Consider the following 24,885-nt stretch of genomic DNA (forward strand, 5'->3'; position numbering starts at 1 on the left):
GAAAGGTATGCAGCTAGGCCTTGGGGGTCTAATAAAGCGTAACACCAAAATCAAATGTAACTTGTAATTTGCACTAAAGTCATGCTTTGTGGTATCAAGTGCCTCTGGAAACAGGTCTTGCTGACAAAGTATTTAAATCAAACCAGAAACTGCTAGGAAACACCAAACTGACCTTTTGCTGACAGCCAACTCGTTCGTAAGCCTTGATGAGTCTGTTTTTATGGTACATCATCATTCCGTAATGATCTTTGTTTTTACAGTTATATCCAAATGTGATTTTCACGGTTTTAGACTGAGCACATTAAGGAAAACATGAACGTTATGAAATGAACAAGAACATACACAAAAATACACACACCGGTAAACAAAGTCCCAATGCACATCCAATATGTCAAATCGTTTAATTAATTAATGTATTTTCTTCTCATAAGTATTTATAAGTCATTTAGCTCAAGCTTTCATTTTAAGCCTGCAACCACGTTGGGGTATAAACCCTTCCAGAAGCTGCCTCCCTACACTGTAAATGTTATACTTTGTATTTCCTCCACTGCAGAGAGAGGAGAGGAAACAACACAGCTCGAGCAGCTTTCTGTGTTCCGTGCAATTTGAACCTAGAGGAATACACAGCGACATGTGAGCTATGTAAGAAAGTTTGAATTTCAATTCTTCTACCAAACAAACTATTTCAGTTCTCTGGGAAGATATAATTAACATCATTTTTGTTTTTTCTGTAGTACCGCCAGCAATCTAAGATCAAATATTTGTGGAGGACATTATCTCATGCACTTTAATTTTAAATTGTTCATGCATTATTGAATGTGACAATTGTTGTATAGTGTAGGGAGAATGGAGTTTGTCTTGTTTCTGGTAGCCTGGGCATGTAAGGGGTTAACTTTAGGTGTGTAATGGGTTAACTAATAATGCTTGCTGTGCTTTAATGGTAAATAGCTGGTTTTGTATATCAAACAGTTTAGTTCCTCCTTTTGTGTTTGTTCAGCTTCAGTTTCTCTTTTACAGTTACGGTCTTCCTTTCGTGGCTGGCACTCAAATAGATAACATTCCAGTGGTTTTGCTAGGGGAGACTCCACCCTGCCCTCTGAAATAATGGTATTTACGCTTTGTCTTGGGAGCTGGGGGGCAGAACCTCATCCTGGGACAAAGCTAACGGTGAAGCCACTTGTGTCCCGGAATACGCGATCGCAGGAAAAGAGACTGCCAGGCCCCTGAGCAGGGGTGTGGGGGTTCCCCTGGCAAACCATCAGTGTGGTATCCTGACTGCTAAGGCTAGGTCCCCTGTGGCGATGGCGTGCACGGCGCACACAAGGTACGGCCCTCTATGGGGTCGGCCCCAGTACCTGCCTGCGCGCCCCGGCACAATGCGTCACCACATTTTGCAAAGACAAGGATTTTGTCTCATTTTGTGGCAACGGAGAACACTGGCCCCATCACGGCGGCGGTTCAGCCAATGAGGGCAAACCAGCCGCATGACGTCATGGTCGCCCCCCCCCCCCCCCGTCACTCGCTACCTGGAGTCCACGAGGTCACACTGCTGCTGGGAACGATCGCCGCCAGGCGCCCCTTTGCGCACTGGGGCCTTGGCCCAACACTATCCGCAGCTAAGTATTTCAATAAACAATATTTGACTAACAATTGGAGTGGGCGTGTTCATGTGTGTACTCGTGGGTGATAGACAAACCGAACAGGCATTTCTATCAGTAAATTTGGAATAAGTATTTCCAGTCAGCACATTTGGTGTAGTCGGCAGGATAAGCAACCACTGTTGGCACATATACCTATTGAGCCAATCGATCATGTACAAGTTTTAACATTGACCATTTTTTATATCTATCCACCATACATTCATTATTAAATTGTAATTTTTATGAAGCATGCGCTTTCTTTTTTGTTTTTAGTTTAAATGTATTTGTGCCAGATACAAGTAGCTGCGCTAAGTCTCCAAAACCCTTCTGTGGGGAACAGCACATTTGCATTTTTGGTTTAATAGTAATGGACAAATTCAATGGAAATCATTTAAGTAATCACTTTCACATTTTCCAATAATTATTAAGTCCACCAGTAGTTATATCAGTAGAAATTTGTTTTTTCCCATCTTTATACATCTTTTATGGTAATACATTCACTTCTTATAGTCACTTAGTTGACAATATCAAATAGATCACATATTAAAGCAGTAATACATACATACCTCTACATTAAAATATGGACAATACCACATTGTACAGCATTCAAATTAACCTAAAGGATACACACACACACACACACACACACACACACACACACACACACACACACACACACACACACACACACTGCCTCACACACACACACACACACACACTATAATTGCCTGGTGCATGTCCCTTAAAAATAAATAGGAAATACGTTAGCATCCGAAGACTGATAAAGTAGAGACAGTACACAGTAGAGAAGTTGCAAAAAGGATTATATTCGCTTGAACAGCATAAACATCACAGACAACCAACGTTTCGACTCCGCAGAGGGGTCTTTATCAAGAGGATATAATATAATGATGATACATTCAGATTGGTCAGTCAGTACCAGTGTTTGTTTTATGTATGTGAACACACACACACACACACACACACACACACACATACACACACACTTATTGCATAAAAGGATACTCCCAAACATTTGGGTCTGTAAACATCTTTTTCAATATATGCAAGGCTTTTAGATACAAGCTGTGTTTGAACCTTTTGTCCTCTTATAATAATCTGCATCCGGGGCTTTAAATACAAAATGCTACAGTAAGCCTGTAAAAAAAAGAAAACAATGGATAAAGCATAGCACTCAGGAAGATCTTTGAAGTATGGATTAAATCCTCCCAATATTCAGGGGGATACTTCTCAAAGTCTCCCGGCTTCAAAACAGCAGCAAAAAAGTGGCCTAAATTTATCAAAGAATAAGGTCCCTGTAGCACATTTTTTGCTTTGATGAATGGGGTGCAGTTTTTTGTTACCGTTTTGCAGCTAAAAGACATTGATACAAAAGTCTGCTTAGTATTTATGGGTGGTGCACGTTCCCCTATAATGTAGGCAGTCTGTATCAAAACTAAATAACTGAATACACAGTGGTAAAATCGACGTGCATTATAGCAAAGTTATGGATTCGGCTAATACTAGACCAAGAAAGCGATCATGTGCCTCATGAATATACTGTTTTCATTATTATTATTTTTTAATCTCTGGTGTGACACGGGCATCCTTTTCTCTCTCAACTCTGAGACTTTAGTCAACGCAGCCCACTGAAGTAGCAGTTACAATATCATATGCATTACTTAATAGTGCTACATTGTTTATGTATGTAATATTGCAATCTCAATTAGAGTCCTATTAAGCACGGTGTGAGAAACAATAGGTTGTTTTGGGGATTCATAACAAACAAAAACATATTTTCAACAAATTGTGTCTTTTCCGTAAAAATAAATTCAATGGAACATTGTGTCAAATTTTAACCATCTAAATCACAACCGCCATAACATTTAGCAGTTTAGGATGAAAAAGACATTTGCCTATCAAGTTCAACAAAACACTAACTGTATGAGATATTCATTGTATAAAATATGTGTTACCCAAGAGAATTTCTTACAGGAATGCATTTGTTTACAGAAATCATAAACTGTCTTTTCAAAATAGATTCTCTATCTTCACCTGGAAAAACATTTCAGGAGAGAGATATTGACAACAAATGGTTTCTTTACTTCACAACCTGTCCAAACATATCTTGTTGATTATCAGGGACTTCAACAAACAATACTGTGGTTCCTGAATTAACATCTAGATTCCCACGCAAGAGCAGCTGTTTCTTTCCCCTCAGTATGTTTAACTGTCCAAAATCTATTGATAAATCTGGTATTTCTAGGTTTTTCCCACCATCTTCAAAGCAACACACACACACAATTTAGTTTTGAACATACTTCCTCAACCAATCAAAACCTCCTACATGTTGAGCTATGGGTTTAGAAAACACATTTAAAACTAGAAAGATTGTCAGGTGAAGATAGAGAATCTATTTTAAAAAGACAGTTTATGATTCCTGTAAACAAATGCCTGTAAGAAATTCTCTTGGGTAACAGATGTTATATTGATCCTGAGGACAGCCAACAAAAAACACAATTGTAACTCCTGCAATCAACTCAAGGGGGGAAATTACTATTACTCTCGTCAAAACGTATTCTGTTCTCTGGATTAATGCTCTTTGTGTTTTCACTGGTTCTGCATACATTTCCTTTCTAAAAAGATATCCAATCCTTTCTTAAAATGTACCTACTATGGAGTATTTCCTCAATGTAGCTTAGACATTAGTTGCAGCTGTTCAATGCTTGAATGGACTGCAACTCATGCTTTTGTTATAGACGGAGAATTTCATAGCACTGAATTATACAATTATACTTGTTGTTTGAATGTATGTATTGTAGAACCAACAAGCACTGAGGAAGTTTAAACCCTCAATGCCAAGTAAACTACTAGATTAAAAGGACTTAAGTATACATACTCTCAGTGAATAATCACTGTCGGGTGCATCCTGGTCAACCCTTTCCTGTTTTTTATATCCTCTCTTCCCAGTTTCATCAGGCTCATCGGGAATTCGGATATCATACTTCTCTTTCTCAAAATCAAATTCTGTACATCCACGCGTGTCCCTAAGGTGAAAATAAGAATCCTCGTTTCAGCAAACAAACTTATCATTCAAAGTGTTCCACACATGGTGACATTGTCACAGACATTTAACACAACTGGAAATGCAGTTATTAGTCTCACTTCCCACAACACTTCTGGTGCATCCTAGTGTCTTGCCGAGGTGCAGTCTGATTTAGCTGATCACTTTTTTGTGCATATGAATCGAATGCTGGTTTTTTTTTGCATCATTATTGTATTAAGTAAATTGATGAATATATTTCAGGTCAGGACGGAAAGAAAAAATGCACACGTTTATATCAGCATGTTAAAACACTAGATCATGGAGCGTTTAAATTATTACAACTTTTTAGAGAAGATTGCAAGTTAAGTTATTTCTGATCTGCTGATGAAAGCAGCATTAATAATGTAAAGTATTACAGTATCTGTTATAAAGTTCTGAATTAGGCATCCCGTCTTAAACCTCAAACATATTTAAATGAAGTGTTAATAAGAGAATATGTTACATGCGAAAAAGAGAAAAAGTTCCTCCTTGAATGCACTCGGATAAGCCAGTATTGATAGTAATGAGTGTGTTAAAAACCTTTTAATCACAAGAGAAGGTTAAAAAAGAATTGTACAGAGGGGCATGGTATATATAATCCAAGGCCAGCCCCTAAAAGGCAAACCAGCAAAATCGTCCTCACTCTTGAGGAGATATGGGTATAACAACACCTAAATGTGGAACTGTGTCGCTCAGATAGTACCCTTTCCTATAATACCAGATTAGAGGGTCCATAAACCATATGGAAATCCTTTTGTCAATAATTCAATGAACCTAAAATGATATAGGTCATTGAAGCTAAGTCTGGAGGGTAATTATCTTACACCGACTGGACAGATGGTATATATCTGGGTGATGTCCCTAGTCCACTTAAGCGGTGTGTATAATAGAAAAACAAGACATGGTGAAAACAATAACATATATACCATGCCCCTCTGTACAATTCTTTTTTAACCTTCTCTTGTGATTAAAAGGTTTTTAACACACTCATTACTATCAATACTGGCTTATCCGAGTGCATTCAAGGAGGAACTTTTTCTCTTTTTCGCTTTAGTTATACTTTTCCTCTTTTGCACCGGTATTTGGCTCGACACCTTATTACTTATACACTTTTCACCTGCTGATGCGGGAGCATCCCTTACCCCTCCCTCCCCCCCTCCCCATTCTTGGATTATCTAATATGTTACATGCCTAAAAGGCTTATTCTAGATCAGCTAAACGAACCGATTGGGCTGTTTTGGGCCAAAACTCCCCATTGACTCCAATCTGACATTTTGTCAGAAAATGTCACGATCGGCTATCTCAGCTGATGCAAAACTTGCCCTGAAACACTTTAGCACAATTCAACATATATGGTTAGGTGGCCCTGCACTTTGTAGGGTAGTCCTGTTCTACATCTAAAAAGTAGCCCATTCCAAAATGTAAATACTTCATTGGCTTAACAAATCTAGTACAGTCGTTTTAACAAAAATTTACTTTCAAAATAAGTTTAAGCTTAAGAGCACCATGTGACTGTTCATTAAATGACCGGGCCATACATGAACCATTAGTCCAAGATCTTACGTTCGTAAATGCCAGATAATTATTCTTGTTCCTTTCTTGCCAATGATGGCATCAAGTTCAACCAACAGTTCTTTTTCACTGGTTAGCAGAGAGTTTTCTAAAATTGCCGTCAAATTAGCTTCTGAATCTGCCGTCTTTACCAACTGTCGTACAAACAAGGAGTTAAGGAATCACAAAACATTAAATATTCCTGCCTCTAGAAATGCTACCATTGAAACGTGAAGGGGAGAGAGAGAGAGAGAGAGAGAGTAAACATACTGAGAATATTTATGAATCAGATCATGTAAAACACCACGGAACATTTTTTTTTAGCGAGGCTGAAATGTTTAAAATATCTCTGACCCACATCATGGGATCACTAACACAGGTTTAGATTCCTGTGCACTCCTAATGGTGAAGTAAAATGAATTATCCAAAGCCAGTGGTGCTGGCAATGTGGCAGCAGGGATTCGTCAGCTGCTGGTAATGTCACAAAGTACAGTCTGGACGCCTGCTACACACAAATAAATAAAACTTGAGTTATAGCCTCATTTTCAAAGGTTTTATACGGCAAAAAACATGGGACAGCACAGTGTTTCGGGCAGGCTAAGCCTATATGGTAATTTGAGGTCAGCCAACTTAGTGCAAAAACTAGAAACTAGTACATAAAGGTTATTTCATCACTATCCCCTACGCGTATGGTTACACTTCACACCCGAGATGTTTAGACCATGGAACACTGCACTGTTCTGCTACATAAAACCTTTGAAAATAAGAGTGTGTGTGTCTCTCTCTCTCTCTTAGACTACCTTTTGACTCACATTACAGAATTGCCCGTTATATGTATAATTTAATTGAGGCTGGCACTGCCATTTTTATGTTCAACATTACAATGTAGAGGTTGGATTTGAGAAAGATGGGTATGGGGGGCACTGGGATCTCAGCAGCCATTTTGTCTGTCTGGGTTATGAAAGATGGGAGAATGTTCCATAGTATCGCTTTCAGTTGATGCCAACTCATGCAGCTGCTAACAGGAGGTCCCAAGATTATTTGCATTTAAGATAAGAAACCAATAAGAGGAATGTATTAGATGGGTTTTTTCAGGAAACATCAAGCCCCAGGCGGTAAGGAAACATATGGAGTAAAGGTCATTCATGCAAGTGTTAGTATAACGGTTTTCTGTTATTTTCCATGAGCTGTAATTCACCCCATATGGAGGAGTGTAGTTGTGATTATCAATGTTTAAAAGGTCTCTGCAATTGTATAGCAGCAGATAGCTTGATGCTAGCTTTCTCCCTGTGCACTTGTAAGTAATAAACGCACTTGTTATAACTGACCCGTGTTGTAATTTTAGGGCTTTGACAGATTTAAAAAAAGGTTAATTCTATACTGTGCAACAGGCTAGAGAATGAATACTTCAATATTATCCAGCTATTAAAACACACACACACACAAAAGGATATTTTGCTTGTTGAATGATATTATTGGGACGATGACATGCTCTGCTCCGATTTTCTCCAGGAAGGACTGAGACAACATACCCACATGCATGCCAGAGTCATTTTTCGTGAGCACAATTGTATCTCTCCCCAGTCGCATTGATCCAGATTTAAATCCATTTCCGTAAAGCCCAACAGGAACATGGCCGTTCACTGCAACTTTATTACTGAATCCAAAACTAAAAAAATTAAGCGCAAGGAGAATCAGCATATAACTATTCTAATAAAAACATAGCTTAAGAACTGGCAGTGTTTAATAATAATAATTAAAAAAAAAACAAGGATATATACTGTATGCAACAAATGCCAGCATTAATATACTATGAATCATACATTTTGTAAAGATTGACTTGCTATCAAATCATCTAAAATCTCTGGAACTTCTTTTTAGTCAAATTACGTTACAGATATAGGATGGGTCCACGAGAACCCGTAGAATAGACAGGAAAAAAAGGCTTTTGTAATAGAAAATAACAAAAAGGAAGGTAAAAGGGTTTAACGGGTGTTTAAAGAGAGTGCAAGCATTTAGGAACAATCACTAGACATTATACAAAGACGTTACGCAAATGTTAATTATCCACTTCAGCGCCAACACCTGGAAAAGCAGTGCCCTTCCTCTGGCACTAAAGGGTTAAGGGCCAACCGTCAAATAGTTGGGTACGGCAGATACCAATTAGCTAATTGATTAATTCAGTTAAGCGGTCCTTTAGATCAGGGGTGCGCAAAGTGGGGGGTGCGGCGGCGGCACAGGCCCCGCGCTCTTCCCTACGGCATTTAAATTAAGTGCCGGGGATCACATGAGGCCTCTGCAGTGTCTCCTACCTTGTCTTCGGCGACCCGTCGCCATGGCAACGCAGCGTCAAATGACGCCGGGGGTCATGTGAGCCCGCGCGTCAGTTGACGCCGAATTTTAGGTGGGGGGGGGGGGGGAGGGGGCGCAACTCACAAAGTTTGCGCACCCCTGCTTTAGGCAACAGTTCACTTGAAAACCAAAAAGTATTAGCATGCAAAGTTAAAACAGTGTTTAAAAGGAGCAGTTTAAATACTGTAAATGACAGTGAAAATAGATGGGAGGGAATAAAGTGAGGATATTCAAAACTAATTCATCTTATTTACAGAATAATGTGCTGGTTACTGCATGTGGCACACATACCTATTGAAGCGACACGTCGCATTGGAAACAAGCAGCATTTATCTTAGAGAAGCTGCATGCTTTCATAAATGCTGGATTTATAAAAACACAAATTATTCTCCTGTACGGCTTTTTTTGTTCTGTATCACGTCACCGACCACCAAATTTGTACAATAATTTTCATTTGTTTCCCCCATATCAAAAAATATATATCTCACCTTTTAGTTCCTTATTGCAATTAAACACTACAAGGACCTTTGGTTTGGCAAATCTCCAGCTTCTTTGTGTTTGCTTCTTTCCATCTCTATCCCATACCTTAGAAGACACAGCTGGGTGAAGTACTATTTTGTAGGACCTTGTGCACTTGGTACCACAGGTTAGGAACCCCTGCTCTAGCAGACAGCTACCCAGGAATTTCTCACGTACCTGAGCATCTTATGCAGTTTATCTTGATTCATGCCATTGCCATTGTCTGTAAATGTCAGGCATGTTCGGGATTTTATGATCGTTTTGTCAATCCAGAGTTGCTTAGCATTGACATCAGGGTCATAGGCATTATCTGAAATCAGGGACGGAGATATATGTGGTAAGTTACAGTATATTCTGAGTATTTAAAACAAAACACTTTAATATAAATGGATCCCTTGCTACAATTATATGTATACTGTGAACAATACAGAATGACTGTGCTGCACCTATTATATAGATAATATATGAACAAAAGAAGGGAGATACATAGGTTATTGAAGGACTCTTTGAGATCCCTATAGAGGATCCAGAACTTGATATGTTTGCAAATAATATACAATGCACAGCAGGTTCAGAATTTTTTTTGAAGCAATGTTATCTCCAAGGGCTCTTGCGGTACCTATGTTGAGGGATATATCATATCTGCCAACTTTATAATTTTGTAACCATTTATTCATTTTTGGGTGTGTCCTGGACATGGAGTTAGGGGACAGGTGATGCATTGTTGCAGATGCAGTTGCATACAAGGCATTTCACATTTTTAGCAGAATAGGTACAGTGGAGTGTTTGAGGTGAAAGTCAGATTGGCATAAGTGCTGTAGATGGCAGTGCGGTATGAATGAGAGCAAGTGTGTATTGGGAGAAGAGAGATTGATCTGAGACAGTGTTTTTGTCCCCATTTTTGAAGATTGGGACAACTGGCAGTTTTCCAGAGTCTTAGGGATATGGCCTGCATACAGGATAGAGTTGATTATGGAAGCAATTGGTTTGGCACAGGCTGAGGTACCAAGTCATAGGAACTTGGGTTGTAGCGAAGTCAAGTCCGCATTGGTTGCTTAGTTTGAAATTTGAGGAGTGTTAATAGGGGATACCTCTGTTTATATGCGGATGCTAAGACAGTAGTAACCATATTAATACAATAATTTATTTCTAGGTATAAATTATCTCCCTATGAGACACTTATGGGATGACTAATGACTATCAGTAGTAAAAAGGAACGAATTAAGGACCATGTTATTGGTAATAAAACAATAAGTATTGGATGCAACCAATATATTTTTTGAGTCTCTCTAGGCATTGGTCAAAGCTGAAAGTGCACCTACGCGAGACGGGTTAATGGTCAAGCATTTTCTACGCAAGCACGCTCTTCATCCCAGATGACAAGGCCATTCAGTAAATGTTTGCTTAATTATCATCATGGATACACATCATGCACGTCAAAATAATGCCACGGCACAAACAGTTTATAAAGACAAAGACACAGCGCCTGTAAATTAGTGTTTTGATGGGCATTATACTCCCTGACCACTAATCATCAAGGGAGAAAGGTCACAGGCAAAAGTCCAGGCCTCAACACACGAACTTTGAACTTTTTATTTTTACAGGTTTTTATTATTTTTCAGTTACAATGTATGCTCCATTGGGTTTGTGTAAGTGGCGTCCCATAAGGATGATAAAATAGTAGAAGGTATTATTTGCTTAACTCTGTTTATTTTGTTTTGATTTATAGATTAATAGATCTCCCTGCAGAATGATATCCCGGTGGGAGGATGTTTTATCTGTCAAACACACGGTTATGTTAATTGCTCACAGGTAGACTTGGAAACAGGAGAGATACACAAGTGCTAAAAAGTAGTCTATGGGAAGAACAAGTTTCGGGGAACTTATTCTCAAATGTAGGAGTTGGGTTACTATATGACAGGTTTACAGGGATATCCTCAATCATACAACCACAGCCATTTACTCACTTAACCAAGAATAGGTTTAGTTTAGATTAATGGCCTTACAGAATGGAATAGATCTAGACTATATTATTGTTAAGTACAGGAACATTTTGGTCCAGAAGTACGCTGCAATCCCCCACTAACGCTATGCCTCTTTTCAGTGATGATGTCGCCAGTCCCCCAGAAGAGACCGAAGAAGAAGTCAACTGGGCCGATATAATGGCCGGGAAGGAATAAAGTTATGCACAACTTGGACATCTTGGTCCAGCAGGACTATGAAATGGTTAACTGTTCTTTAAATAGACTGTCTCTTAAGGATAAGAGGGGACTGAGAAGATTGGATATGAGGAAGGTGGGAGGTCACCAAAGGGCGTGAGTCAACCACAAGGAAAGGATCACAAGTCAGCCATTTTGACCATAGCAGCCATTTTGTCCGTTTTGCCAGTCTGAGTAAATGCAGTATGAAAGATGCGTGCAAGGATGTTTGTGCAGTCTCTCCTAGCAGAAATTAGCCCCCACCAATTCTCACAAAGCTGACCCTTAAATTATGTGACGTATTGAGACATAAGGAAAATATCTTATCTGCAGAAATGTTTAATGTTATATATATGACTATTGGTCACTACAAGGCCCTACTCATAGAGGAGTACCAAGAAAGGGTATTGTTGTTTAGAGAACAAAAGGAGGGAGTTGTTAGGGACAGTAGGTAAGGCCAGAAGCTGCATTTGTGTTAAACCATCCATTTTGTCTGTACTGGCCTGCTAAGATTATGTAGTCAGCCTTTTGCTGAAATATAATTTCTCATGTATTCAGTTTATGCCAAAATACATTTCCTCTCTACTTGCTAAGATACTTTATATGTTGTCAGCTTCCTGCTGTTTTAATCAGTAAACAATAGACTAGTTCTCAGAGAGGCAAAATCACCTCACATAGTTGCTAGAGAAATTCAAGGTTTTTTTTTGATAACATAGACAATGAAAAGGCTATGTATTTCAGACAGTGCCTGTATTGGGAGAATTACGCCCCAAGATCATTCCACTAATATGTCCTGCCCCTAAATCACGCCTCTAATCTAAATCACACCCAGGTTACACCTACGTTACACCTCTAACCAAACCTTTCTTTTTTTCTGTATAAAAATCTTTACCTTATGCTTAATAAATGAGACGGAAGGATTGAAACACTGTCTGTGTGTCGGTTCTTTCGTTTTCCCGGATCTGTACGTTCTACCAGATTGGAGATCAACAGTGCCAGGGCATGGTGCCAAAGCTTCCCGGGGAGTCTGCAGCAGTGTGGTGCCGTGTGTGTGTTCCAGTCACAGGCCTCCAGCCCTTTTTGCAATTGGCAGGGCAGGTTCTTTCGGCATTACACTGCGACTGGGGGGAATTTGGAGATACTCATATCTCCACGATTGGTTTATAGTTAGACCACGTAGCGATTGCTTGCGGAGCTAGCAATTCAGCTATACGATACCGCTATCCACCGGATGTGCTCATATGCACCTATCAGGGTATATGTTTAAGCTTACCTCTATACACAGTTGTACCTAACATATGTATACCTAGACAGGCATTGTCCCCCATACTGTGTGTACCCCTATACCATAGAGGGTGTTACACTTCAGGGATAGCCTATTCCACATTATGTATATAGGTACATGTATATGATTACAGGTATACTCTTCGCTATATGACACTGCATGCCCTCCAGGGTTCTGTGTGTATGTACATATAGATACTAAGACGTAGATCCTAAACGTTAGACATACATCCTTATGCTCCACGCAGATTACACACCTTATTATTGGTGATTTTAGCATTGCACAGTATATAGTAAGTTCACTTTGTCATTTGCTTGTTAATAAAATGTTGTATTGTATGTCTTTATTTATATAGCGCCAAAAGTGTACTCAGCGCTTCACAAAGAATACAGTACAGGGAATTATAATAATACAATAAGTGCAGCAAAAATCAGACAATGGGAAAGGAAATCCCTGCCCCAAGAGCTTACAATCTAAGAGGTTTGAGGGGAAACTTACAGAGACAGCAGGTGAAGGCATAAGTGCTGTAGATGGGTGTGCTTGGCCACAATGGGTGGTATAAGTGACTGTGGGACAATAGCCGTGAGTGCAGGCTATTGGGATGCTTGATTTGTGGGGCAAATTTTAAGGTTAGTCAGTGTTCAATGAAATGGTTAACAACATTTACAGGGGAAGTATGGCAGGGAGCCGTGGGTGAGATCAGGTGTGTATGTCTGGCTTCTGGCTTAGGGGAGATCCCCAGCAGCAGGAAGGAGTAGATAGAGGGTGTGAATAGAGGATTTGTGGGGGTGATTTTTATTGAGGGTTGTTGGGAGAGAGGTGTATAAATAATGGTGCAGTGGGGAGTGGGGAAGTTGGAGAGAACAACGACATTCACCAAGGAGTGAGGAAACAGTAAACAGAAAATGCAATAAGGAGGGAATAGTGAGATACCGGAGGAGAGACTTCCCAGTTATTGGAGGATAAATAATCACAGCTTTTAGAAAGTAAAGCTCTCACAGTTGTAAAGTTGTTCTTCAGAGTCCAGATCTTCCTCCAATCTTCACCTCCAATTTCAACTCCAAGATTAACTCCAAACTCTGCCACACACTTAAATGTTACACAGCCATATGGCTCACAGCCAAGGTATCCTGCCTTAAGTATTCTAAAACACAGTCACATTGACTAACAATTAAGGGAGGGGTCTGCCTAAACTCAGACACCAAATTGTTAATTACATTTTAGGATCTTGCAAATTGATTGAAGGACACATACCAATTAATACATTTTAAAATCTGTAGCTATTGATAGTAGTAGAATCCAGCTCACACATACCAATTAATACATTAATAAAATGTTATTGTTTTTCTTATAAATAGAGTCATTGGGAGCCTCGTGGCAACAATCCCTTGCAATCGTCAGATCAGCGCACTGTGCACTGGGATTACAGAGCCCGCTTTTTCCAAGTACATATACTTTGCGAGAGTGCACATTATTAGGGGTCATTTTTTGTATTGCCTCTTCAAAGCAACAAAACACTTGTAACTATGTTTTTTTGTTTTTGGGTTGTTCTAGGATTAAAGCAGGGGTCTCTGGATCTGAACCCCATTAAGGGGTTCCGGTACCTCTGCAGCTAGGCAACTTGTGTGCCTAACGAAATGGCGGCGTTTAAAATGTCACACGAGCCAATAGGAAGCTGTGACCTGGATATTTAAACACCACAGATACTTACCTCCTGTAGGGGGGGGTAGCTGGTATCTCTTGAACCAAGGGATCCCCGGAGCTGAAATGAATGGAGTTCAGCTCCAGAGACCCCCTGCTTCAATCCTAGAAAGAAAAAGAAAAAAACAAGACGTAGTAGAAGGTTTTTTGTTGCTTTAACCTAAAATTGTAATGGATGCTTCAAACAACCTTATTTGAGAAGCTCAGACTAAGAGCACTTAGCTGTCAGTATAGAAAGCCACGCTCTGCTGCCTAGAGTGGTGAAGAAAATGAGAAGAAACCGCAAGACTTCCTGTGTGAACAACTGCAGGATCTGGGACTGTCTTAATGAAAAGAAGATTAAAAAAAAAAAAAAAAATTATATAGTGACAAATTAAAAATAAAGTATTAAAAGAACAAAAGATCACACAGATAAAAGAAAGAAAAAAAACAACACATACCTATAAGTTCAGCAATTGCACTGAAAGGCCAGGTGTGACTTGTGGAATTCGTATGCAAGAACTTGGGGCACAGCTGAAAAACATTTATAAATAAGTCAAACACACAGTTCATGTAATAAAAATATATAAAAATATATATATATTCTTTTTTTTACAGTATTGTATTAATTTGAAAGCTTTGAGATGATACTGAACCTTAAAGTACACAGATCAGTATTTTACTAGGAACACCAAATTTGCTCACAGAATTATTTTTTAAATGGTTAAAATTAAAATCAATATTTTTTTTTTAAACTACATTGATAACATGGTTTGGACTTCATGGATTGAATGTAAGTTCCGTTGTCAATTCATTATTGCAGAGTAAGCATTTTAATAAAACTAATACAGACAGTCCTCGCTTTACAACGATTGGCTTATCCAACGCTATGCAATGCATACCTATGTTCATTTTTACAGCGCCAAAACGGCTTATCCAACGCTCTTACGACGCTTTGCAAAGTTGTTTGTGTATATAATATATATATATTATACTATATAATATATTATATATACACACACACACACACACACACACACAATACAGTATACAGCTAAACCCCGTTATAGTGCTGTCCTTGGGGTCCACAACCCCGAGACCGCATTATAACAGGGGTCGCGTTAAAATTTCACCGGCATCTAGCTCTCCCTCATTGCAGATGTCAGCTCTCTCCTCTGGGCTCCCCCCCCAAAAAATAGGAGAACGAGGGGTCAACAAACAGGTCATTTAATTAATTATCTTCATTAATCATCACTTCAAACCATTAATGATTAAACATTGGCTGAACTTTCTGGATTTTTTTCTCCTTTAGATTTTTAACATCAACTAATACCCCTCCCGTATCTTTGTAATAAACAACTAATTATTAAATGTATATGATTGATGAATGCAATTAAACATATTGGATATTAATTTGAAAAAAAGCCATTAACACAGCATCAACTAGAAACATCATTAATCTAATGTAAGAAGTAACCAGTAGTAATTATTAAATGTCTATGATTGATTAATGCAATTTGCAATAATGCATATTAAATTGAAAAATTGCCATTAACACAGCCTTGAACTAGAAACATGATTAATCTAATCATAATAAGTAACTAGTTGTAATTAATATATCTATGATTGATGAATGAAATATTGAGTATTCATTTGAAAAAAGGCCGAAATCTAACCAACTGTTATAAACATGATAAAGAATAAAAAAGTTTTCAAAAATATAGTTTAACTTTTCTTAGAAAAGTCCAAAAACAGATTGAGGCTCAAGAGTGTTCCAACAGAAAAACAAGATGAAAATGTCCAAAACAACGTCATCTCAATAATTGTCTCCTGAAAGTATATATCATGAGGTATCCCAATCAACGGGGGGGGGGGGGTCGGCGGATGTATTTTCTATTAAATAATAAAAAATAAAAAACAAGGTACGGAGGAGGGGGATTGGGCTCAGTACCAGCAACACTGCAGAACAGCAAAATCAGCAGCGTTCAAACCATGTCAGACCAAGAGGCCATGTAGGAAGCAGAAGCAAATAGAACAAGGACTTGTTTGTTGGCGAGGAGAATACAAATAAGAGGTTGTGTAACATCCAACATCATGAAAAATCAATGATGCTGCACCACAGCCTCTGTGAAACAGTAATGCGTATCACACTGACAAACTGCCACCTGAACCAGGAGAAAAAGAAACGAAACTGAAACCAATGACAATCCAGGAGAGCAGAAAGAGCTTGTGGGGGGAAAAACATAGCTTTGTCCTTATTACAACAGTAGAACTCCTCAGCAAGGAATCACTTAGCAGTTTATTGATGACATACAAACAATGCCCACTCCATCCATACTCCTGCATTAACAGTCATCATACAATTAGTTTCTCTGCAATCATTATACAAATAATATGGCAACATGCAGGAGAAATACCCAACACTGATATTAAAAGCATTGCGAGCACATGGACTATTACAATTCTAATTCAGCACACTAATTACATATTGCAAAGTCTGAATTAAATGCAGCCTGTGATATACTTGAGTTTTTCATGCATGTCTATCTATTCTAAGGCCAGGTCCCCGCTGGCTACTGCAGCTCCCGACACTGCAGGGACAAGAACCGCCCCACAATGGGGCCGGGCCCTCTGCGAGGGGGTGCTCCCGCGCAGTGCCGACAAAACTCCTGCTCGCAAGAAAATTGAGATCAGGAGTCGCGATGGAGCGCTAGGCCACGCCCCCGGGTGGTTCAGCCAATGAGGGCAAACCTGCCGGGAGCCGACATGGCCGCGCCCCGTCACGTCCCCCATGTCTTTCCCCCTGCAGACCGGGGAATAAGGCTGCACGCGCCACCAGCCCCGCAGGCGCGTGAAGCGTAGGCACTGGGGCCATAGCTTAAGGTGTGTGTGTGTATACATATAGATATATACACACAGACACACACGAAATGTAACTCAAAGTATTACTTAAGTAATAATCCCCGAAGAACAGGGCATTACTGGCCACTGGCTCGAAGAGTTGAAGGCCCGAGGCGAAGCCGAGGGGCTTGTCACGGGAGACAAATGCTTTTAACACCTTAATTACCCAGATCCTTTAACTGAGCAAAGCAGAAGATAAAATAAATTGTAATTTATTAACACAATGAACACACAGCTTGATTTACAAAATACCACAAAAATACACTTACTAGTTACGATGTTAAATCTGGTTACAGGAAAGATCTTAGATGGAACTCTTTACCGCATGATGAATCTTAGATGGAACTTGGTACATGATGGAAGTGTTTTACCTGAGGGGCTGCACAGATTTTTAAACCCTCCAAATCCCTATCTGTACAGTCTGCAGCCAACCGCTGCGTGGGAACTAAATAACCCACCTATCGTCAGGTTTTGTCAGTCTCTTACAGATTCAATCCCTGGGTAAAAACCCATACACCATTTAGTAAATCACAGTTAAAATATTTTAATAGACAATTATGCAAAGACAAATAGTTATTAAAAGAAACAGGGAGTGGGTGCAGGGAGTGGAGTGGGCTGTGTAACCCTATACAGTCAGCACACTGCTATCGAGCATACAACCCTGTTGGTATATCATACCAGACTGATGCATGAAACCTCCTATCAAGCACTCACTCTTATATGCTAGACGAGGTGTCTGTATACCATAGTCATGAAAAGGACTTATAACACATCTAATCTATGTATATAGACGGCTAATCAGAATGTCCTACCCCAAGGTAATTTATGCTGCAATGGGCCAATGATTAAAACATGTATCTGCCAGAGTCCCTAAGTCTGTAGGGTACATAATAACTGCCTCCTAGATCGGGGGATGTATAAGGGGTCTTCTCTAGAAGTATCCGTTACATTAGCTCAAATTCCTCCCTGTGTGGGGTCCCGACTCACAAACTTGCAATATGGAGACAAGCCCCCAACAAAGCATGTATTACGTTTGTCAGCAAAGTAGCAGGACAGCTCTGCAATACAGTGTAAGAATATCTAATACGCTGCTGCAGTCTTAGCTCGGCAGTATACAACCTGGTTATCCATGGCAGATCCAGCTCACACGCTACTCTCCGCTCTGCACTCACTGATGACGTCGCAGATATGACGTCATAAAAACACCGACGATCGTTTCGCGCACCTGCGCTTTGTCAAGGTGGGAAAGAGTGAAGAAACAGTCACTTCCCTGGTGTTTTATGGATCGGCCGGGGGAGTGGCTTTGCAGACAGGCCAATCACCACCGCGGGAGGTGAATCACTTAGATCGTGGCTGTGATATGGGCCGACATTAACCCTTAATGCGCCAGAGATGATCCTTATATATCAGGTAAGTGTACCACAATTGTCCCTCTTGCTATTAGCACTACAGGGGGCAATAATGAGAATCATATTGATCTCATTCATGTTGACGGAGGCATTATGCCATAGATAATGATAAAGATCCTGCGGGGTACAGGTAATGGTCACCCCCCAATAATGATAATACACCGGGCCAATATATTAATGCCCATGCGAATTGGGTAGGTGCCCTCTCATTATTCCAATAGAATGAATTCTATAGATGTATGGATATGTAGAAGTGTGTGAGCCTTAAATGACCGCCTCTAGGAGTCAAAACGGTCATGGGGAGTATAAGACCCCCACTGTATACCCGGATCCCCAAGGTAATACTATTAACCAAAAATGCTCCTACTGTCTGGGCTGGATGAGACGGAGAAAAATATATATATAAAATATACTGTTGACAGGGACCTATCACGCTTAGCAATGAGAGGGGAATTTGGCTGGATAAGGGTATCACAAAAAGGGGGAATAAATGTACCCCTCGTTTAATTCTTTGGGGGAAAGCGTCTGAACCGTGAATATCCATCTACACTCACGTTGCATCAGGCGCTTGTCCCAGTCCCCTTTGCGTGGCCCCAATGGCAGATGCTCTATGCCACAGAATGTGAGATATTGGGGATCGCCGAACTGTTCAGCGTGGATGTGGCGTGCGACTGGGGTATCTAAGGTGTTTCTAATGGATCCCAGATGTTCAAGGATCCTCACCTTCAATGCTCGATGTGTCTTACCCACATATCGCACGCCACATCTACAGGTGATAAGATATATCACCCCAACTGTGAGACAATTAATATAGTCTTTGATAGTAAACACAGTGGTCTCTGGCAGAACCAGCTCACACGCTACTCTCCACTCCGCACTCACTGATGACGTCGCAGATATGACGTCATAAAAACACTGGCGATCGTTTCGCGCACCTGCGCTTTGTCAAGGTGGGAAAGAGTGAAGAAACAGTCACTTCCCTGGTGTTTTATGGATCGGCCGGGGGAGTGGCTTTGCAGACAGGCCAATCACCACCGCGGGAGGTGAATCACTTAGATAGATCGTGGCTGTGATATGTGCCGAAATTAACCCTTAATGCGCCAGAGATGGTCCTTATTTATCAGGTAAGTGTACCACAATTGTCCCTCTTGCTATTAGCACTACAGGGGGCAATAATGAGAATCATATTGATCTCATTCATGTTGACGGAGGCATTATGCCATAGATAATGATAAAGATCCTGCGGGGTACAGGTAACGGTCACCCCCCAATAATGATAATACACCGGGCCAATATATTAATGCCCATGCGAATTGGGTAGGTGCCCTCTCATTATTCCAATAGAAGGAATTCTATAGATGTATGGATATGTAGAAGTGTGTGAGCCTTAAATGACCGCCTCTAGGAGTCAAAACGGTCATGGGGAGTATAAGACCCCCACTGTATACCCTATTCCCCAAGGTAATACTATTAACCAAAAATGCTCCTACTGTCTGGGCTGGATGAGACGGAGAAAAAAAAATATATATAAAATATACTGTTGACAGGGACCTATCACGCTTAGCAATGAGAGGGGAATTTGGCTGGATAAGGGTATCACAAGAAGGGGGAATAAATGTACCCCTCGTTTAATCCTTTGGGGGATCGCACGCCACATCTACAGGTGATAAGATATATCATCCCAACTGTGAGACAATTAATATAGTCTTTGATAGTAAACACAGTGGTCTCTGGCTGATCTGTAAAGCTCTTAGTAATCTTCATAAACGGGCATGCTTTGCAGCGGCCGCATGGGTAAGAACCCATCGGTCGCCTGTCCCCTAACCATGTTCTCTGTTTCTGTGTTGTGAAATGGCTGTGAACTAATCTGTCTTTAAGGTTTCTCGCCCTTCTGCAGGTCATGGTCGGTCTCTCCTGCAGCACCTGTCTGAGGTCGGAGTCATTCATTAGGATGTGCCAGTGTGTGTTGAAAATGTCGCGTAATCCATCCCACTGGTTATTGTAATTACCAATAAATATGATGATTTTCTTCTCTTGTGACGCTATTTGTTGTCTATCCCACAACAGTTGTGTGCGTGATGTGTCTCTTGCCCTTCTAAATGCCTTTTGGATGGAGTTTTTGGAGTAGCCACGCTCGGAAAATCTCAGGTCCATATCCACCGCTTGCTGTTTATACTCTTTAAGTGTTGTACAATTCCTGCGTAGTCTCAGGTATTGACCGGTGGGTATGTTTCTGATTATGTGTCCGGGGTGGTGACTGTCTGCACGTAAGAGACTATTTGTAGCCGTGGTCTTCCTAAATATTGTGGTGGTTAATTTACCATCTGCTTGTTTAGAGACAGTCAAGTCCAAAAAATTCAAATTGGTATCGCTTACCTCCATCGTGAGTCTTAGATTGTGATCGTTACTGTTAAGTATACTCACAAATTGGCATAGAAGTTGTTTGGGGCCGCTCCATAGCATTATAATGTCATCAATGTAGCGGCCCCACCACTCAACATGTCATGTGTATTCTGCCAGGGAATCGCTGAAGACCACCGTTTCCTCCCACCAGCCTAGATATAAATTGGCGTAGGTGGGAGCACAAGTGGTCCCCATCGCGGTGCCCTGGATCTGATGGTATATCTTTTGATCAAAAAGGAAATAATTCCTAGTTAATACAAAGTCTAACAGCTGGAAGATAAAGTCATTATGTGCGTAGCAACTAGTATCACGTTGAATGAGGAAATGCGTGACAGCTTTTAATCCAACTGGGTGGGGAATATTGGTATACAACCCTTCCACATCCAGTCCTACAAGTAAGGTATCCGGACTCACAACCACATCCTCTAATCTCAGCAAGACATCTTTTGTATCCCTTAGGAAGGATGGCAGTGTGTTTACAAATGGGCGAAGGACAGTATCGATATATACACTTGCATTGAGACTATCGGTCTCCCTGGGGGGCGGCAATTTCTTCTTGTGGATTTTTGGCAAGTGATAGAATGTAGCAACGCGGGGACACTTCCCCGTAATAAAATCTAGTTCATGTTTAGAAATAACCCAACTGCCAACTGCAGAATATCCTGACCGATGGTCTTAACAATAAGGTTATTTCTAAACATGAACTAGATTTTATTACGCCAATTTATATCTAGGCTGGTGGGAGGAAACGGTGGTCTTCAGCGATGCCCTGGCAGAATACACAGGACATGTCCCTTGATGTGCAAGTCCAGTGTAAAAGATTTACTCTGTGGCCTTAAGCATTGAAATAAGTATGTCCCTTGATGTGCAAGTCCTGTGTAAAAGATTTACTCTGTGGCCTTAAGCATTGAAATAAGTATGTCCCTTGGTGTGCAAGTCCTGTGTAAAAAATTTACTCTGTGGCCTTAAGCATTGAGATAAGTTAGTATGTTTGAATTTCAAAAGTGTTTTTTTTTTTTTGCCCCTCTTAACTCAGTGCTGTTAATTGACCAACTGGAACAAGCTGATTGATTGGGGAGGGGGAGGGTCATGTGACTGTTTTAGATGTATAAAACCAACACCTCTCCTGCAATTTGCAGGAACAGCAATTGGCATTAGATAGTAAGGTATTTAAAGTGAGCTTTTTAAGTGATAAATATAGTTAGACTATAGTTTGACTAGAGGTGACTGAGGACTGCATCTTTCTGCAAACTTCTTGACTCACGACAACAAACGGTAAGCTACTCAGATCACACTATGATCCCATTCTTGCTAACCTGCATAATTTAACCACCCACCCCTTTACAACTTCTTTCACTGCAGCCTCTCCCAAAACTGACCGCACAAAACACTGAAAACCCTGAACTGACTCTAGCATTGCAATGCACCAAAACATTTGACAAGGAACAGGCACACCACTGCTGTTTAGTCTGCACACACTCACTTTGTTCACAACAGCTCCTTGCAGCACTGCCTACCTCTGGCAAAATGAACCTGCTCTGTATCTTAACATTTTTTTTTTTTTTCTCCTGGCCTCATGGAGATTTTACTCTCTCTATACACTACAAACTCCTCCATCCTGGCCCACACCCAACATCACCATACACCATGGACTACTGAAAAGCCTTGCACTATCTACTGAATGTTGGTGGAGAACTCTCAAAACCAGCACACCAACCACTGCTCACTCTAATGGCAAACACCACAAATTTACAACCTCCAAACAACTACCCAAATTCCTACTCGTGCTGTTACTCTCCTTAGCAGGTGATATTGAGCCTAACCCAGGTCCTCCCATTTCAGCTCTGTCCCATGCCCCTGAGAATTCCACCTTTAAATTCCAAAAAAGCCTATCTGTCGCCCATATAAATATCCGGAGCCTGCTACCCAAACTGGACGAACTAGGAGCATGGTGCCTTATGCATAAACCCAAAGCCATCATTCTTACAGAAACATGGCTATCCCTTAAAACCCCTGATGCAAATATCGCCATTCAGGGATACTCCATTTTTAGGAGAGATAGGTCAAAGAGAGGAGGAGGGGTGTTATTGTATATTGCAGACACCTTACAATTTACACTGTTAAATTGCCCATCAAGCCCACCCTCCTTTGAAATTCTAGTTGGCAAAATCTGCCTCCCCTTTTCTAAGCCCATCTTGCTTGCTGGCATCTACCGCCCCCCTAAAGCCCCTCTACAATCCCTGACTGATATCACCCAATTTCTTGGCTCCATTTCCTCTCTGAATGAGAAGAGTGAGCTGCTAGTTCTTGGGGATTTCAACTTCAATTGGCTTGACCCTAAAAACCACAAAATCCAGATACAACTCAAGTCACTTAACCTATCGCAACTCATTTCCCAACCCACACAAACAAACCTGAAATCGCACAACCATTCCTTGCTAGACTGGATTCTCTCCTCAAACCCCAGCAGAATCCAATCCTCTGGCATCCTTCCTGACATTTTCAGTGACCATGCAATAGTGTACTGTATAAGGAAAATTAAACTGCCCCAATCAAGCCCTAAAGTTCTCCTCACTAGAACATTTAAAAACTTTAACCCACAACAGTTTCTGGATGACCTTACCAACTGCCCATGGCACAGAATCGATTTAATTCCCAACCCTGATTCTGCACTCGACTATTTCCAATCCGAGTTCTTAAAACTCTGTGATACCCATGCTCCACTACGCAAAATAAGGGTACGAGGGGCCCACTTTCCATGGGTTACAACTGACCTTATTGCACTCTACCAGCTCAGGGATACCTTGTGGAAAAGCTACAAAGTAACTGGCACTACCAAGGATCTCAATCACTACAGATGCATGCAGAACATGTGCACAAGGCAAACAAGGCATGCAAAAGCACAATATTACTCTGACAATCTCCACCAAAATACAACAAACCCAGCTAACTTCTGGAAGGTTATCAACAATATATTCCAGCCACCTAACCATCAACAACCAAGTAATATCACTAAGGGGGATATTACTCTGACAAACCCCACTGACATTGCAAATGCATTCAATGATTACTTTGTGGGGTGTGCCACTAACTTATTAGCAAAACGCAGCCCAAACCACAAACCTGAATCTCATCCTGGGAGTACCGCTATAGTCCCACCCCCTCCCAACACTGCCCACAATTTTCAATTTGGCCTAGTATCTGAAGAGGAGATTATACAAGCGCTCCTCAAACTAAAACTAAGCAGCCAATGTGGACCTGACTTACTACAATCTAGGTTCCTACGACTTGGTGCCCCAGCCATTGCCAAACCAATTGCGTCCATAGTCAACTCTATCCTGTCTGCAGGCCATATCCCTAAGACCTGGAAAACTGCCAGAGTTATCCCAATCTTCAAAAGTGGGGACAAAAACACTGTCTCAAACTACAGGCCAATCTCACTTCTCCCAATTCTATCCAAAGTCATGGAAAAATGTGTCCACTCTCAATTAAGCGATTTCTATACCAAGTCAAATTTCCATAGCCAATTCCAATCTGGGTTTCGTCCCAAACACTCCACCGTAACTACCCTGCTAAAAGTTTGCAATGAAATCCAGTGTGGAATGGAACGGGGACAACTCACTGGTGCAGTATTCCTAGATTTTGCAAAGGCTTTTGACACAGTTGATCATGCTATCCTGCTTAACAAACTCCAGAGCTCTGGAATAGGGAAGAATGCTTTAAACTGGTTTCAGTCCTACCTATCAGAAAGATCCCAACATGTGTCCATCTCAGGCTCTAACTCCAACCCCCTGGATATCACCTGTGGTGTCCTGCAAGGCTCTGTTCTGGGGCCCCTACTCTTCTCAGTGTTCATTAATGA

General features: G+C 40.7%; 1 protein-coding gene across 3 annotated transcripts in view; it reads right to left on the minus strand.

Annotated features, from left to right (window-relative positions):
* The window catches only part of MORC3 (MORC family CW-type zinc finger 3), a 55,108-nt gene that overhangs the window by 22,364 nt on the left and 7,859 nt on the right, over positions 1-24,885 (minus strand). Inside the window, exons 2-9 of one of the 3 annotated variants that reach the window (XM_075593787.1) lie at positions 14,772-14,844; positions 13,630-14,654; positions 9,325-9,457; positions 7,731-7,945; positions 6,289-6,436; positions 4,540-4,687; positions 2,667-2,798; positions 173-292 (exon numbers count right to left, since the gene is read on the minus strand). In XM_075593787.1, coding sequence (XP_075449902.1) covers positions 173-292; positions 2,667-2,798; positions 4,540-4,687; positions 6,289-6,436; positions 7,731-7,945; positions 9,325-9,356 — 795 coding nt within the window. In that variant the 5' untranslated portion in view covers positions 9,357-9,457; positions 13,630-14,654; positions 14,772-14,844. The other 2 variants (XM_075593786.1, XM_075593788.1) reach the window with 2 other exon arrangements.

This window comes from Ascaphus truei, chromosome 3, assembly GCF_040206685.1.
Source record: "Ascaphus truei isolate aAscTru1 chromosome 3, aAscTru1.hap1, whole genome shotgun sequence".
NCBI classification, from domain to species: domain Eukaryota; kingdom Metazoa; phylum Chordata; class Amphibia; order Anura; family Ascaphidae; genus Ascaphus; species Ascaphus truei.